Here is a 17,906-nt window from a genome sequence, read left to right on the forward strand (position 1 = left end):
AAAAAACCTACAAGAAACCAGGCCCACGTACTACCAAAACAATCTGAGGACACCTAAGTTCTTGCTAGTTATGAATGCGAAACCATTAAAGTTCATTTGAACGTCACTGAGCGGTCCTTTGAGTTATGAGCTCCTTGTGGGCAAGTGAGCGCGTTCTGACGCTTGGACAACGCCTTCTAGATAGCCCAAGGCTGGTGCACTTTGATCCATGACGTCATGGAATCTTGCCCGACTGCCATAGAAGCTAACGGAGACGCTACTGAGTAGGCCGAGGTAATTTTGACGTCACCTCTTTCGTCCCGTCGGGCTTGGCAATGGAAATTTCGGTCCAAGTAGCATGACGTCATCAAGCAGAGTGCAGAGGCCCGTTATTTAGGAGGCGCTGATTTAGCACGGTGGGTAAGACGCTCGGCTTCTGAGCGTGGGGTTGTAGGTTCGAAACTCACCACCGCCATTGTCTTTCCTTTCGAATTTATTTTGTTTTTTTACACATCAATTTCTTTAGCGATTACCGAGGCGCAGTTAGCGCATAGGTGAGAGCTTGCGCGTACAAAGCACTCGCGGATAACACAGGCCTCCGAGAGTGAGGGTGACGTGGCGTCACGGCAATGCCTTCTCCCCTCACGCAACACCTAGTGCGCCAAGATGGCGGTAGGTGTTCCCTTTCACCCGCTCCGCGTGCAAGTGACGTGGCGTCACAGCCAACGGGAAATTATGGGCCTTTTTTTTTTTGTTTTTCCAGACGACAGCTTCCGTCTTTCTCGCTCAATTGGCCATTTTATGCTTTCGTTAAATCGTACATGATGTGTAGGGAACTAGCAGCAGAATCATCACGAACCATGTGAATGGACAGACGCTAGCAAACACACGTTAGCAAACACACGTTGTGACTGGCAAACACGACAGAGCGGCCCTGGCTAACACTGCCAGGAGCAAATATAGTACGCATGAATACACCGAAGATTGTGGAAGGGAGCGTAGCCACCGCTATGCTCCCCTCGTAACAGTGCGAGGCTCACTTGATGGAGCATCGCGCTGGTAATGCGGAAGGTGCGGGTTAGGCTCCCATCCGAGAAAAGCGGCATTTTAGTCAACTGTTATTTCCCTTTTTCTTAATATTTCTACAATGCGGATAAAAGTAAATGTCAGCGATGCTATCGTTCCCATCATTGCCTGCTGTCTTCTAATAGGTGTAACGCGCAAAAAAAAAAAAAAAAGAAGAAATGAGCGCATTCGTTTCTTTTCTTCTTTTTTTTTTGTCGTTCATTCCAAACAGGACAGGTTCACTGGAAGATACCTGAAGTATCCAAGACTGGGTGAACGTGAGCCGTCTCTGGCTGGAGTCCACCTTTCAACAAATCGGTCTTGCTTTTGCATTGGCGAAAACAAGTATCCTTGTCGCAACGATGGCTCCCTACTGAAACGTTCCGTATGCCCTTCCAACTCCATCAATTTTTAGCGTGCATTCCGTATGATTCTTAACAAATCCTTATGAATTCCATGTAACACAACGGAAAAAACCTTGTATTTCTCATAATACCTATATCCAATAACATCACATGAAAAATAGGAAAAACGGGTTTTGTATGGTATCCTACATGCTTCATATCGAATTATTGGTATGGGAGTTATGGGTCATCTGAATGTTTCACTCGGGAAGTAGTGTAATTCCCATAGCTATGGTACGGAAAACATATAGAACCAATCGAGTGAACGCTAAACGTTTCAGTAGGCTCCAGTTTTACACATTCCTTGTTCCACCACTGTTGATCTCCACAATTTGTGACACAGGGACACGAATAGCGAAAATAGTTGTCGTAAAGACTCACGCTTGTGTCTCTCCTTGGCGCTGCGGTAGCGTAGCAGTACTGTGACGAGAAACACGATGGCTACCAGTCCCACGGCGCAAGCGATGAGTGCCACTAAAATCGGGCTGAGGCTGCCCGACCACAGGGGTTCGGTCAGGGACTGGGAGCCAGCCAGTGTCTTGATGCGAAGCAAGGTGAGCGCGCTTCGGCCTTTCGACGTCACGGCGTATAGCATGACCGACAGGCGAGTGCCGCTGTTCAAGCCGCTCACAGTCCAGGCTGGGCGGTCCGAGGCATTCGCTTGAAGCACGCTCCTGTTGAACTGGTCGAGCACCTGGATAGCGAACGTCACAAGAGGCAACAACGTCCTCAATGTCGAATTTGCAGCCTCAGTTGGCCACTTTTCATGTGCAAAAGAAAGAAATGTGCGCGCCGAAAGGAAAGCACGCGTGTAAAATAGAACTACACGAGAAGTAGAACTAACAAGATTACTTTCGAAGTTGTTTCATGGTTCTTTGTATGTACAGTGAGCCATTTGCGCTTTTCAGACTTTGTCTCCATCTTGGTAGATGACATGGGTTGCTAGACGGCGCTCGCCAGAAATATTTCTTTGTCTAATGGACTTATTAAGCCTCAAGACTAAACCCACAACAACTATTTGCTGCATTACAACCATTGCTTCAACAGGTTGTCACATAACCTACTTTTTTGAAGTAAAAACGCACCCCGGTCTATGTACTTGACCTGAGGCAGCTTCTGTAGCCACCGAGGACGAAAACGGGCAAGTCTTCGTAAATGGCGCATAATGACGCTTAACTTGCTTGCTTGTAAACTCAACTCCCCCACCGAACCTACGATGTGATCAATTCAAATGAAGAAGACGAGTCTGTAGCTCGCGCATAGTTAGTTACCTTGATGCAGCGAACTAATGTCTACCCGCCGTGGTTGCTTAGTTGATATAGTGTTGGGCCGCTAAGCACGAGGTCGCGGCATCGAATCTCGGCCACGGCGGCCGCATTTAGATGGGGGTGAAATGCGAAAACACCCGTGTACTTAGATTTAAGTGCAAGTTAAAGAACACCATGAGGTCAAAATTAGTCCGGAGTCCCCCAATGCGACATGCCTCATATTCAGATCGGAATTTTGGCGCGTAAAACCGAATAATCTAGCGAATCAATGTCGGCCCCATCAGACCGCTGTATGCAAATCACGGAAACCGAGAAACGTTGACGTCGCCGCACTCTCCTTGATCCTTAGGAGCTGCGTCATTTACCCAGCTGCCATCCGTGCCAATTTCCGGCCAGCCATATGTGCTTTGGGGCTTTCCGAATTCCCAACCTTCCCCCGTGAAGAAGACAGTAAACTGCACGGGTCAGATCGAAAAGACTGACGTTTGCATTGTCAAAGATGCAGATATCTCTGTGAGTGGACTGAGAATTGCGTAGAAGTGGCGGAAATTTCTATTGCGTCCTCATTCACAGCACAACGTTCTAGATTACGCGCTCTCGCCGCACCGTCCTCCCACGCGCGAAGTGATCCGTTTAGTCATCTCAATGACATGATTTTAAAGGAGTAGGCACTGTTTTTGGGCTCTAGCTACTCCTCACCGCAAGTCAAGCAAAAGGAAATCACTAAAATGCACCGCAGTACATTGAATACAGTCAAAGAGCATGAATCGAGATATCGTTCTGCAGGTAAGCCCAGGAAGACACCGATAATACTACACGAATACGCACAAACATAAACAACCATGCATTTATCACGTGCGCATACAATGACCACCAATAGTGCGAGCACCGTATCTTGTACTTCTCACCTGAAGCACGTACACAGGTGGCATGCCGCCGTCATCGCCTGGCTCGCATTCTACGGCGAACGCACTAGCGGTTCGGTTGTGTAGGCTGCAGTTGCGCGGAGTCTCCGGGTCTCGCGCGGGCACCAGGCTGAAAGCGCATGGCTCACGTTGTGTGCCAACGTCGTTGGTGGCCCAGCAAAGCAGCCGCTTAGTGAGATCCTGGGGTATGCGGCGGGGCACCAAGGTCACATGACTCGAGTGGCCTAAACTAGTGAAGTTGGTCAGTGACTCGTTGCCCAGTCGCCAGTGGAACGACGTTGGAGCCGGCTCCGATTGCACCTCGCAATTGACCCGCACTGGCTGGTTGGACGCCGCGCCGTACACTTGTGGTTGCCCGCGGCGGCAAACAGGTGCATCTGCGTGGAGTTTCAAGTGGAACATGCACGCGAAATTATTTGTGTAAAGCAGTCATAATTAAATTCTGATTACAGCTGTAAGTAACTTGGTCGACGTAGTCGGTTACCTTTTATACTTCTTAGCTGTTTATTTTCAGCTACCGAAGGTTTTCGCGGTTGCTTATAGGTTATAGTGGAATTTCGCATAACTTAGGAAAGCGTGGTCTACGTCTCAAAGTAAATGGCTCCATCTGCTACACTCTAATGCTGCTGCACAATTGGTTGAAATCACCACAGGCAGGTTAATTAGCCATCTCTTTGCTTCCTTTGGCTATTTTTGGTTGGGACCATGCTAGCTCAAGCATTGCTGCCTGAAAAATAACTGTTGATATTTTAGGTGCCATCAGAAATGCCGTTCACTAGAGGAAGCCATACAGATAGAGGAAATGCAGGGAGGGTAACCAGTGAAAATACTGCAACTGAAATGTTATTTGTTTCTTGCCACTTCTCATGGCGACCATCTACTCTAGTAAGACAGACAGGTCGCTGGCACCGACTCTTCATATATGCCGCTGATTGGATGGAAAGCCGCTGGCTCAGAACACAATCCTCACTGCTGCTAAATTTATTTCATAACTTTTGGTTGCGAGTATGAGCGTGCTTCATCACGCATAATAAGATCATAACACTATGTTGCCCTTCTGTCTTTCAGTTACTGATATTTAGCCTTCAGGTTATCCTCAACAGTGCGTTTTTTCACTCCTCTGCATCTTTGCAATAACATTTTGTCGCATGCATTTCGCGATCAGTCTATTTCTCGTTCTTTTACAGTCCGACTATGATTTTGTTGTTAATTATGAGATCCGCTTCGACATATACAGCCATTTAGGACAAAGGCACTGACGGAAGTAAGTGATAAGGTTAGCTGGCACGAAAGTGTGTTGATTCGTTTCATTCATGAGTAAACATAGTTACTTCGCCAAAAAATCCGAGCAGGTTACGGCGCACACGTTCAACCGAGAGTTTTCAGCGCTTTCTACAGAACCTGCACAGCAGGAGGTGCGTTACATGCCAAAAAATATGATAATGAAATTGCAGGTGACAGGAAACAAGGGGCAGGGAGTTACAGTGGACAATTACGCAACGCAGCACATTTATTGAGGGAAAAGAACAAGTCAGAAGGACTGCCTCACTCAATTTCAGTCAATAAACAAATAAAAGAGAGAAGGACAAACATTTGTAAAGAACATGAACCTAATTTCGAATGAAAACGTTCGTGAGTCCTGTACTTACAATGGAAGTTCAGGAAGAGCGTGTTGCTGGAACCCTGCCCTTGTGAATTTGCGGCGCTGCAACTGTAGGGCCCTCTGGCGTCGAGACGCACCTTCTGAAGCACTAATGATCGGTTGTTGACGAGGACGCCTCCCGTGGAGTCGGTGAACAGCTCACGGTCGCCGAACCACCAGCTCACATCGGAGACCGGAGGATTCGCCTCGACAACGCATTCTAGGTAGACGTCTTGACCCTCGCGCAGCTGTGAGCGTCGCAGGCTAGACGCGAGGCGCAGCGTGAGCTTCGGTGGGACTGGAAATTGTTGTCAAGAGAAAGGGAACGCAGCATGTGACGACAACAGAAAAATTACTCCAGAAACTTTCTCGTGGAACTTGTCAGTGCATTCTTTCTCGGCACCACACACACATGCATTGTGTAATGTATATATATATATATATATATATATATATATATATATATATATATATATATATACATACATACATAGAGGGCGTCCCAGCTAACTTGGACCAAGATTTTAAGAATACCCAAGAGCTCTAGAGAAATCGTACCGACTGCATAATAGCCGTAGTCGTATGTATTTGCGGGCAGTATTTTTTGCATCACGAAGTATTACTCAATTATTTTTAATTTGTGAACTTTTAAATTATTGCTTGAATCGCAAACCTATCAATTACAAAGTTGTTGGGCACCTCAAATAACCTCCGAATCAAGCATTTGTTTAGTGCTCAGCTTTGCCTCATTGGTTTTCTTCGAGAGAAAACAAAAGCCCGCGAAATACGAAACAGATGCGAACTCTTACGCCTCTACTCAAGCGCTCCCAAGTGAATAGCTACGGACGCACGGCTTTACTAGCGACGGCAGCTCGATACAGGGCTTCACGCTATGTGATGGTCGCGGCACCAAGAGAACACGCCGCTGACGCATTGATAAGCGTTGCGGAGCCTTGTAACGATGCGGCGATAAGAGAATGCAGCCGTATATTTTTCAATGGTTGCTTGTAGGCGCTTGAGTAGAGGCGTGAGAGTTCTTATCTATTTCGTATTTCGCGGGCTTTTATTTTTTCTTGGAAAAAACAACCAGGATCACTTTAGCACGAAATAAATACTTGATTCAGTGGTTATTTAAGGTGCTCCACAACTGTGTAATAATAATTAAAGAGTTCACTAAAGCCATAATTAAAGAGTTCACTAAAAAAAGTAATCAGGTAATACTTCGTGATGAAAAAAATGGTGGCCGTAAGTACATACGACTACGGCTACCATATGCAGTCGGTATGATTTCTCTAGAGCTCTTGGGTATTTTTACAATCTTGGTCCAAGTTAGCTATATATATATATATTCCCATGTACACCTATGAGGCGCATCACGTGAGTCGTTACAGGCAGACGGACGGACAAATTTTGGGGGAAGTAGTACAATGATGCTTACGCATTACCAATGAGTAGGGTCTCTAACAGCACTTGATAAACAACAGCATACTGTGGAGTCACTACTGGTAAACCAGTCTGGTGATTATTGGTCGCAAATTTTCTAATTCGCCTTAACATGTCATCGAAACGGCACACGAAGTCGTTTGAAATGTTCATTGAACACCATCAGTGATTTTCGTTATACTGTCACGTTGTATTGACGGTGAAGAACGACGTGGTGTCGAAACCGCGAGTTACATATGTAACTCTTTATTGGCCGAACTTGTGCCCAGGAAAACAAGCCACACTCAAGCACAACGACAGCGGCGAGCGCGAAGCCAGTGATCGTTGACAATCTGATCTGCGGGTCAAGCGCGTCGGCTTTTATGGATGACTCGTCGAACGTTTTAGCGCCATCGCGGATGTCCGCATGCCTTCCAGCAAGTACTACACCAACCGTGGCGCTTGCAATCTGAATAAACAAGGTGCGCTAACTAAGTTGTTGGCAGGTCAACGGAAAAAAATCGCCGTGCAACTGGCCGCCCGAGGCACTTTGCGTGTTTTCGCATGCTTATTTCACGCCCGGAAAAGTACTGTTATGTAGCACGTATTGAGCAACAGAAAGCTGTACCGCGAGTTTTTCACGTTCCTGCACAATTTCCTCATTGACATTCTTCATCTAATTATGTTAACTGAGGGCTTGATTAAATAATTAGAACTAATGTATTTTGGCAGAATGTAAAAATAATCTTGTTATCTCCAAGCGACAACAAACAGGATTACCTTGGTTGTGCCTAGCTACGTGGCATTTGCATATTTCTAAAGTTTAGCTAAAGTTACGTTGCGCGCTATGTATATGCACGTTCCTTAAATATTGTTTCTGTGGATATTGACATTTTGAATATGGGCCTGACCGTCTGTGTTCATGTCGCAACTGATGCAAGGCGAAAGCTATCCCGGGTAGACACCCGTGCATAAATAAAGCAGGAGCAGGCCGAAACAGAGGTTATTGAGTGATTGTTCTCTCCGCACTCCTTGATTAATAAATCTCTAAATACAACGATGGTACCAGATCAGGCAAGAAGGGTCATATGCAGACAGCACAAATAAGAACTTCTGTTTGGCCTAGTTGGTTTTTAATGCATATCATATTGACCGCAAATAAAGACGGCGACAGCGAAAAAGAACACAAAAACAACACGGGTGGTAACTTTCAACTGTCTTTACTGCGTCTTCATTTGCGGTCAATACGATATGCAAACAACATGAAATCGCATAGAGAACAAGCTGAAAAGAAATGACAAAAAAAAGGATAACGTATACTCACAAAGCACCTGCAGCCTGAACTCTGCGAAGATGTCCGAGCCGGGGATCAGGTCGTTGTCGGCCCGGCATCGGAGCATGCGTCCGTGGTGTCGCGCAGTTGGGCGAAGTGCGAGCCACGAGAGGGTCACGTTGCCGTCCAGCGACTCGTTCTGTCGAGCCCCGGTGAGCACCTGATCGCCCAGTAACCACGTGATGCGCGATCGAGGGCGCGAGCCGACGGCGCGGCACGAAAGCCAGCCCGTTTTGCCGGCTTCCAGCGTGGGACTCACCGCCTCCACGCTCACCTCTAGCGGACGGACTGCGAAGAAGTGTGCGATCGGGCCTTTCGGAAGCAAGCAGGAACAGGAAGGATACTCGATGCTTACGGTAGCTGTGATTATCGCCGTTATGGCTGGTGAAGTGCGGGGCGGTTATTTTTTGTAGCGGGCCTAATGCGGGTTAACACACTGCTGCTTTTTTTCCTCGGCACCATGACAGTGATGCATTGACAAAAAAAAAGAAGTAATAGAAAAACAGAAAAACAAGAAATAGAATACCTAAATATAAGTGAATGTTTGTTTATTATGTAGGCATATATAAGAAAATGCAATGCTTTAGTGACTCTGTAGACAAAGCTTGCCCAAATAGCAGTCCGCAGTAGATTTTGCGTTCACAGTGCCGTGTCTTTCGCAGACGCGTTAAAAGCGCCTTTATGCAGTATGTAGTGTTATTTATTCGGTCGCGTTCGGTATGTCATTTGTGTATTGATGTTCTGTCGTATGACCTGCCTGAATCAAGTTATCATCGCATTAAGCGATGTAACACGCTACGCGTCTTGCGAAGCAGAGCGATACCATATTTATTGGGGAAGTAATATATATATATATATATATATATATATATATATATATATATATATATATATATATATATATATGTATACTGTGTGTGTGAGCGTATGCGTTGTGTTTTTACGCTGTAATATTTTGAAATAAATATTCATGTCACGCTCCTTTGTTGGATTCAACGACTCACACATTTATCAACTCTATCATATTTTTTTATCGATCTATGCCAATCTCCGTTATACATAAAAGTTCTTCGACCATGATTTTCCAGCTATGAAATGAAAAGTGCGTATAGTTCACATACATAGTAGGCCCCGTTTGTGTTAAATCTACCGTCACTGATTGGGAAATTAGCGTACTTCATGTCAAATTATATTATGAGTATTTCACAACGCAAGAGCTCTAGAAGATAAAATAGCATGCACTTGCGTTCGAATGCGAGTGTCTTCAATTTTTTTAATATAAGCGTAAATTTAATTGCAAAATTGAAAATATTTTTAATCACGTATTTGCAAAGTCTACTTGCTCCCGAAAGTTGTGACCGTGAAATTCAGCCCATAAACAAACTGTGCAAGCAACATCTGCAGTGCTTGCATATTGCCCGTATGAAACCTACAGATAGTTCATGTTTGTAAGCAGCATATAGGTACCCACTCCACTATTCATAATCACCAAATGAAAATCCTATCTTAACGAGAACTGCTTGGACGTAGCGAGCAAAACCATTTAAGACTGTAGCGGTGTTATGATTATTATGAAGAAGAGTCGCGTTAGGACTTATGTGCGCTATGTTATATAGATTTCATTTTGGTTTAACATTAACGTGTGCTACAGCAGCGGCCAGGCATTGTGTGTGACTGCTTATGCACTGACTGAAACGAACGAAATCTGATCGCACAGGAAAATAAGGGCACCAAACATAAGCGCAAAATACAGTGGCTGAACCGCTCTTTGTATTTGGCTTCCGAGTGAAAGCAGGTCGCTTTGCACAAGTAAGCACGCTAAATGATGCGGGGCGGTTGCGGAGCCTGCAAGTTTCCTTTTCCTCCAAAGATAGTTTTTTTTTTCCCAAAGTAAATTTTCGGGAGCCTTTAAAAAAAACGATGAAACAGAATGCACCCGAGCTGCCACAGAATTCGATTGGAGACCTGCTCTGGCGTTCAGATGCATACAGCACTAAGGATTTCGTACGACCCAGTGGTTCTTCCTTCCTGTGTACCATCTAACTGTTTGTTCCGTTTCCATTCCGAAAAAAAAGAAAAACAGATCCCGAACTCTTATCCGAATGTAACTATACGCTTTTGTAGACTACGTCGTTGAAGATAACAAACCGCTGAGCGAGGAGAATGGAAGTTCTGGGAGAGCTAACGACGCAAATAAATCTAACCAACGGAATTAACAAGCTCAGATGCTTGATTATCTTGTTTATAATAACCGAAGCTCTCGCGGTGTCTTCTATTTTTCCATCACACCGATTAATATAGGCGAGAGTTTCTGTAGCATGAGAGTGTAACGTTTTGAAAAAGACAGTCTTTAGAAAAAAAAAAACATTTTGATTGCACGTGTTTTTTATGGAAGCCTTAGAGCTCTCTGGTCAAGTTTAACCAAAAGGTGTTCTACGGGAAAACCGGAAAGGTTTTAGAAGCGAGCAGTTTGATAGGGTGTGTAATATCAGTTGCTGTAGTTATCGGTCAGTGGAACTCTCGTTCAGCAATGTAAGGCCGCATGTATATCAAGGAAGGAAAATAGACATCATTAGGCATCACCGACAAGTTATGCATGCTGGGTTAATATCGCTTATTAACCACTGTAACGCCTAAAATAGAAAAGTTATTAAGATGAAAAGAAAACTGCCTTGCAGCAACCCTGCATCTGGTATACGAGTGAATTGATTAACACTTTTCATTGAGCATTTGTTTGCTGCAAATCGCTGGTCGGCTGTGCTGTCTAGTGAATATTTTAACGAAGAGGCCAATAGTGTGATGACGCCATTGCTTCAAAGGCATATGCCACGTGAAATACATTATATGCATTAATGGTTATAGGCAACGTATACTTTGAAGCCTGGGTAGCACTGACGGTAACCGAATCCGGGGCTATTTTCAAAGTACAGTAACTCGAGTTCAATCCCATAGCTTTTGAAGTAAGCACACATAGGCCTTCAGTCGGTGAGTTAATTCAAATAGTGCACTTCTCAACAAAGGAGGTAAGGCTGCCGCTGTAATGCTGCCATTATAGTGGAGAAGTTCAATTGAGGCACATTTACAAATAAATAAGATGCCTCATTTGAATACCATCGTTGCTAAACTCGAAATGCGTCGTTTGGAAGAGTCCCAAACAAAGAAAATAAAATAAAAGTGATGTAAGTGCGCTATACTCACAGTTCATGTCAAGTGTCACAGACGTCGTGAGCGGCGATGTCAGGTTGGAATTCGATGCCTGGCACACCAGCACAGCCATCAGGTCCTGGCGACGCAGAACGAACGGCCCGAGTGCACTGCGGCGGACGCCCGGCCGGTGCTCGGTGAGGACGCTCTCCAGCGGCACGCTCTCTCGCCACCAGGTGACGCTGGGCTCGGGAACGCCTGCCGAAGGAAGAACCACGCGTGTGGGAATGGCCAAGCAAAGGGCACCTCTGGTGAATCGAAGACATGCGCGTCGACTAGCACCAATGCTAAATCTTACCTTTGAGCAGGGCTTAAGGCGAACCATTCTTTGCGACAGCAAATTACTAGACAGCTATAAGAAGTAAGGTTAGCGCTTTTACCGGCCGCATATATTCTATTAAACGTTCGTTTACTAAATAACCAAGCATCGTGTCACGCACACAGGTGAAGATGAGCGCATCTTACTGCATGAATGCTAGGCTAAATGTGATTTACGTGACCGCCAGTTTCGCGACAACACTCACAGGTCACAGAAGCTGTGTCTGGGGCGTCGACTTTTTGCTTACTTCATTGGCACTGAAAAAGTCAACTTCAAGCTGTGCAGTGAAACTAACTTTCTCAAGAATAAAGAAAATATAAGGGTTTTCTGCAAATAAATATATTATTCCTAGTATGTTTCGGGAATTTATTTAATGTACTGATTCAATGAAGCACCTAGAAAAATTTGGCATTTTGGAAAGGTATTTTTCAAAAGTAAGTCGTGGTGCAAAGTTTTAATGATATGTGAACTCAAAGGAAGTAAGCCTAGCTGCAACACAGAGCACTAGTTGCATTGCTTCATTGACAATCTCAGGCACTACAACATCATGTTTTGTGGTTTCGCACCAACATGTCTAGAAAAGTTGAACTGCGTTAGTCGTTGGTATACCACAGCACTGATAATGCACGACGAAACGAAGGAAAAGTAACTGATCACCTAAAGAAACCAAGGTCTCCCTTGTGTTATTCACGAGCAGGTAAATTCGCGTTAAAATGAAGCAGTATGCTGTGCCAGGAATCTTAGTCGAAGAAAGGTAACAGTCCTATGCGATGCTTCGGGAAAATGCATGTAGCAGTACGAAAATGCCTGATTTCCTGTTTTTTGCTCTTGGCACATATACCTTTCAATTGCGAATAAATTATTGATCCACAAACTGAAGAGTTACAGTTTCCCCGCACAAGGCACTACTGGTAATAAAGTCACCTCCAGCGCTTTACAAATGGGTGCTGCCGTTGCACAATTCACCTGCCTAGGAGAGCCTGAGCACCTGCTTAAGAAATCTAGTTGGGTCCCTCCCCTCTTGACTTTAAGCACTGCTTTTGAGCAACAGTTTACAGTACGATCACATGCATTGCACCTAAACGCTTACTTTCGAAAGCCATTTTCTCGATAACGCCAGGTAACAGGGGATATTGAACTCAGTTTAAACAGTGAACACGAGTATAGATATAATCACACTTATTACCAACTGCCGGTTTTTGGAATGGCCAAGCTACTTCCACGGGAATTTCTTCGTGGGACGTTTCTACAGAAGTTAAGTTTGCGCTTCTTCACCGTCGAATTGCTTAATAATATTGCGGGTGACGGCTTATACGGCGATCATTTGTGAAAAAGTCAGAAGACAATACAATCCAAAAGTATTGCAGAGGACGGTTCAAAGCGGTCGTCACCGCCGGTAGCGATTCCGAGAAGTATCGTCTTAATTAATGATACCACTGCATAGATACAAAAAATCTTTAACGTCCCGCATCATTGCACCATCACTATGCGCGTTTGTGGGGCTCTTCGTCAACTTGGCATTGCCTCTGCTGCAAAGCTACCTGGTAAAACAACCCACAAATTGCCCTGGGTACATCGCTATAGCATCGTCAACTTCTGGCAATTTAACGTAATTTCTTTCTCCCAGAACACACAAGGTCCTAAATAAACGAGCCCTGAACTTGTAACGACAACCTTCGTGTTAACAATTAAGTGCAATAATAAATCATAGATAGCGCGTTATCGCCCCGTAAATATTAGTCAATACACCATAACCGACGGCAAGGTGACTCTGATTATCACGTAAAGTTTATATTTAACCTTTTGTTACATTTGTCTTCCGCTGAAGTGAGCTTAACACCGGATTCACCGCCAAAGCTGTGTGGCTATGGTCGTCAACGTGGTTTTCATTTTCTATGTGGGAGCTAAGACATCTGTACAATACTTTCACAAATATTGTCTTAAGCAAGCGTCTTGCACTAAAAATTACTTATTCGTATAACCGTGCAATTTCAGGAGACAACCGCGACTGCCATTCCAAGGGAATCCACGATGATGAGTGTTGTGCTCGAGACGCAATGCGCAGGGGGAAAGGGGGGTGGGGGGGGAGATTTCTTGCACACAAGTTGGCGTGATTGCACAAGTTTACGTGATTGCACAAGTTCGTGATTGCACAATTAAATCAGCCCACCATATAGCTTTTCCGAAAAGGCATTAAAAAAATGTGGGCTTAAATAACCTATCAAGATAATGCGTTTATAGCTGTGGCGTCAGAAGTGCCTGTGCCGTGGCCGAGATAGAATCCCGGCCGCAGCGGCCGCATTTCAACGGGAATGAAAACGCGAGAACGCCCGTGTGCCTTGCATTTGGTGCACATTGGAAAAACCACAGGTGTTCTAATTTAATCCGGAGTCTTTCACTGCGACGTCCCTTATGAGCATATGATGGTTTTGACCCGTAAAACCCCGTAATTATATGTAATTCTGGTGTACTGCGTGTACTCAGTTCCACATCATAGCGTTGGTGAGTTACTGCAATAGAGTGACATTGCATTAAACATTGCACTAGAGTCGAATCTCTCATGCTCCTGTTTGTTGTCTTATTTTTCTAGGGTTACTGCATCGCTAGCTCTTATGGGTTATTTTATAAGCATATGCTTCTCTTGTCTTCGCACAAGAACTCTACGTCACAGCAAAACTAAGCTTGTTGGTCTACGAATGTAAGGTAGCTGCAATCAAATGCCTACGACAAGCATTCAGATAGAAGTGTAAACCGTACGGCTCAGAATCCTTCAGGTCCCTGTTTCAGCATTGGTGGCATCACTTTATTAATGCACACGTAAGATAGTCGCCTGTTGTTGTAATATATCTTTTGTCTGTCAGGCACGCCTAAATGTTCCAATTACCCGCGCAAGTCGCAAACAGCATCGCACAAAATCTTTTCGCTCCTCTTCAGTTCCCAGATTCTCCTGAATCCCAAATATCGACTGTTCAACATACGCAAAAGCAGACATTGATCTCGTTTTCGCAAGACGATAGTTTTCCAAGGAAACTAGGCGCGATTCGTGTCACTAAATTCTCGAACAACCTGCTCGAAACAATGTTTGCACTGATCAAGCCAATGCGTCTTGCGAGCGTGGTAAATTCACAACCATTACAGCAACACGTGAGCGAGTAGTTCTGTGCGCATGACCTGCGTCGCCCTTCCTCTTTGTTCAGCGCGCTCGGTGCTCGCTAATGCGTTTTCAAGAGTAACGCGCAAGAGACTAGAGAAATGCAGCACACGCAGGCACATAACAAAGCGGCTTCGAGGCGTAGCGAACAAAGAGCACCGTCTCCCTAATAGTCAGCACTCAGAAACACGTGTCATTTCACGCTAAACACTGGAAACACGAAAAGCGCTGCACAGCGACCGTCATTAAAGACTGCCTTGTTTTAGGGTGCTATACGATGAAAGCGAATTCGAAGTACTCCGAGACATGAAACTGGTTAGAGGAAAAAAAGGGAGGGGGAGGGGATACAGCACGTAGGACAAAGGAAAGCCCCGAAGGCTGACGGGAAATTGTGTACGAGCGTACAAAGTTGGGGGGGGGGGGGGTACAATGTATAAAAGACTGACAGAGGCTGCGCCTCGGGCAGGTCGATTAATTGTGCCTCTGGGGACAGGCACAACGAGGCTTTATTCAGATGCTGCTGTCCCTGTTGTCGCCAAAAATGAGTCCGGAGCGCGAGAGGCGGGGCCGCTCGGTGTGCATGCCGACTAGTTGAGGGCGTAAAAACGAGCAAGCGTTGAAACATATTAGGTTAGAGAAACCCGCAAGCTATATCGCAGCATTTGCGAAAGGAGAGCCCATAGGCAACAGAGCAGCGAAGCCACTGTTGGCAAAAAAAATAAAAAGAAAACAGTAGTCCTCTGAACGGATGGAAATCCGCAGCTCCTGTTCTGGAGCTTCCCCAGCAACGTTGCATTTTTACGACAAATGGGGCACGCGCGGGAGGCCCTCCAGTTGCAGGCGTAGCTTTTCTCCCAGCATCTTCATAAGTGTCAAGGTGACAGCGAATGTAGTTGTTGTTTTTTTCTGTGCGTGTTTGCTTCGGTGGCTTCCAGATCCCCCTGTTTCGGGCTGCCTGCCGTAAAGCGTTAGCGCTAACGAGCCGCGGTGTCGAGGAGAGCCTCTCCAGAGTCGGCAGGCTATCTGCGTAGTCCCACCCTCTTCCGGTCCGCTTTGTGCTCGCCATGAAAGAGAATGCCCCGACGCCACCGCTGGAGTCGAGCGCCTGTGCGAGGCTATTGTTTAAGAGGTGACGAGCGCTGCTCTTTGGGTCCGGCGGTAGCCGCCCACTTTCCACTGTGCTGAACAACTGGCGGCAAAGTTCCTGCGTCGAGCCGGTGCTGAGAAGCGCTTTTCTGTCTGTGTTTTTTTTTAATATTTGAGCCTGCTCTCACGCGTCGAGCGCCGCCGGCGTCTCAACTTCTGCCCTGCACGTCCCCCGTTTAAACGGCTTACTAAAGGAATCGCGTTCACAGTCAAGCAAATCAGTGGGAAAACGTGTTGGGCTTACTGACTTAACCAGAACATTGGTGCTCGACCTCCTTCATCTTTTGTTTCAGCAATGTGGACCAGAACAGCCAACCGCATTCACAACAAATACCGCAATCTTTTAGCGTTGTTGCTTGGATGTACGAGTAGGAAGTGAAAGGAAAATAATAACTAAATAAATTCAGGGGTTTTACGTTGAAAACTTCCCATTTGATTATGAGGCATGCCGTAGGCAAGGAGGGGGGGGGGGACCGAATGAATTTCAAACACCTGTTATTTTTTTCTTGGTTCTTTTTAACCTGCAAATAAATCTAAGTAAACCTGTCTTTTTGCATTTGGCTCACATTGAAATGTAACCGCGGCGGCCAATATCGAGCTCACGACCTTAATCTTAGCAGCGCAATGTCAGATCCAATAAGCCACCACGGCAGGTGAAATTTAATTGAGCGTTGTACTGATATCACTCGGCTCTCGATACTCGGAAATTACGTATACATGCCCGTGTGAAAAGGTGCTACTCTACATACACATGTTTATATTATTTGTCATGACATCCCATATAATCCCATCCCATATAAAAGAGCTACTGGTTAAACGGCTCACTTCTTCCTCGTTCTCTTCATTTTCGTGGTGCTTTGTATTCTCTACTGGCTGATTAGTAATCAGTCACTGTTTTCTTTATACCAGATTTTTCTTCGGGTCGAATAGATTTTTTTAGAAATCACATGTGAGGGAACGAATTATTTTGCCTTTTAGATTGATTTTGGAAGAGGTGATAGTTACCTGCATGAGAAATTTTATTATTCGAGTAGCCAATTAAAAAGTCACCGATTACCGTAATATTATTTACATTATTCCAGATGTTGCAATTCTAGAATGAAAGCAGAGGAGTGCAAAATCATGCTTGCTTAGCAGCAATCATAAGTTTAGCGTCACTTAGTAGACATACGACCTTAAAGCGTGTTTCGGAGTACATTGGCGTTCGTTGCACTTTTTCAAAAGCATGCGTCATGATCTTCGAGGCGATCTTAACTGCAACGTTGATACGCTATTTAGCAGATTCTTGGGACAAATATTCTGAAAGTGGCGCCAATCTCAGCATATCTACTAAGCGACCATCAGTTCACAATAGCTCAGCTTCACTTCTGCTATTGCAGTATGCGCGCTAAGTGAATAATTTGAAAATTACTTTGTGAATCTTTTTAAAAGCTTCTTCGAAACTGCAATTGGTCGTGCAAGTAAGTTCCACCTCTTTAGGTAATCTGCTTGAACAAGCGGAAACGCGTTATATTTATCGTGCAATTTTTTTTTGTAGGAAGCAAAGTACTCACACACATGGTATACAACTTAGCCTTGTGCAAAACTGATCGGTACTTGAATTTTAAGTGTAAAGAACTGTTAGTTATACCACGAGGGACGTAGTCCGAACGTAATGTTGCACCATTGACCAGTGCGCCTCGTTTAGCGCTCGGAATAGTTAATCGCTTCAGAATGGCCTTAACCAGCGCGCGTCTCTGACGCCATCCGCTCCCATTAAAGCGCGGCCGTAACGACCGCAAATCGTATCCGGTCATGGTTCCAGAAACAAAGAACCATTTCGTGCTCTGCAGCAGCAGTGAACGATATATCATCTGAGCCACCTCGCGAAATACAGTGCGATTTTGACCACTTCACTTCCGTGCATGTTGATTAACGCAGACATTGTAATGTTGTGCTTCCATAAGTGCACTGAAGCTTCAAAGAAATCATCCCATAAGACCGCTAGTAGATAGGCTGAACAGGAGCGTAAACCCAGTAATGGAATTAGTTGACGATAGCTTTTCCG

General features: G+C 45.1%; 1 protein-coding gene across 1 annotated transcript in view; it reads right to left on the bottom strand.

Annotated features, from left to right (window-relative positions):
• The window catches only part of LOC126532033 (cell surface glycoprotein MUC18-like), a 73,654-nt gene that overhangs the window by 16,510 nt on the left and 39,238 nt on the right, over positions 1-17,906 (bottom strand). The window contains exons 4-8 of the mRNA XM_050179732.3: positions 11,238-11,441; positions 8,031-8,327; positions 5,292-5,582; positions 3,625-4,019; positions 1,830-2,142 (exon numbers count right to left, since the gene is read on the bottom strand). Coding sequence (XP_050035689.1) covers positions 1,830-2,142; positions 3,625-4,019; positions 5,292-5,582; positions 8,031-8,327; positions 11,238-11,441 — 1,500 coding nt within the window. The remainder of the gene's footprint in view (positions 1-1,829; positions 2,143-3,624; positions 4,020-5,291; positions 5,583-8,030; positions 8,328-11,237; positions 11,442-17,906) is intronic.

The sequence above is a fragment of the Dermacentor andersoni genome, chromosome 5, assembly GCF_023375885.2.
Source record: "Dermacentor andersoni chromosome 5, qqDerAnde1_hic_scaffold, whole genome shotgun sequence".
NCBI classification, from domain to species: Eukaryota; Metazoa; Arthropoda; class Arachnida; order Ixodida; family Ixodidae; genus Dermacentor; species Dermacentor andersoni.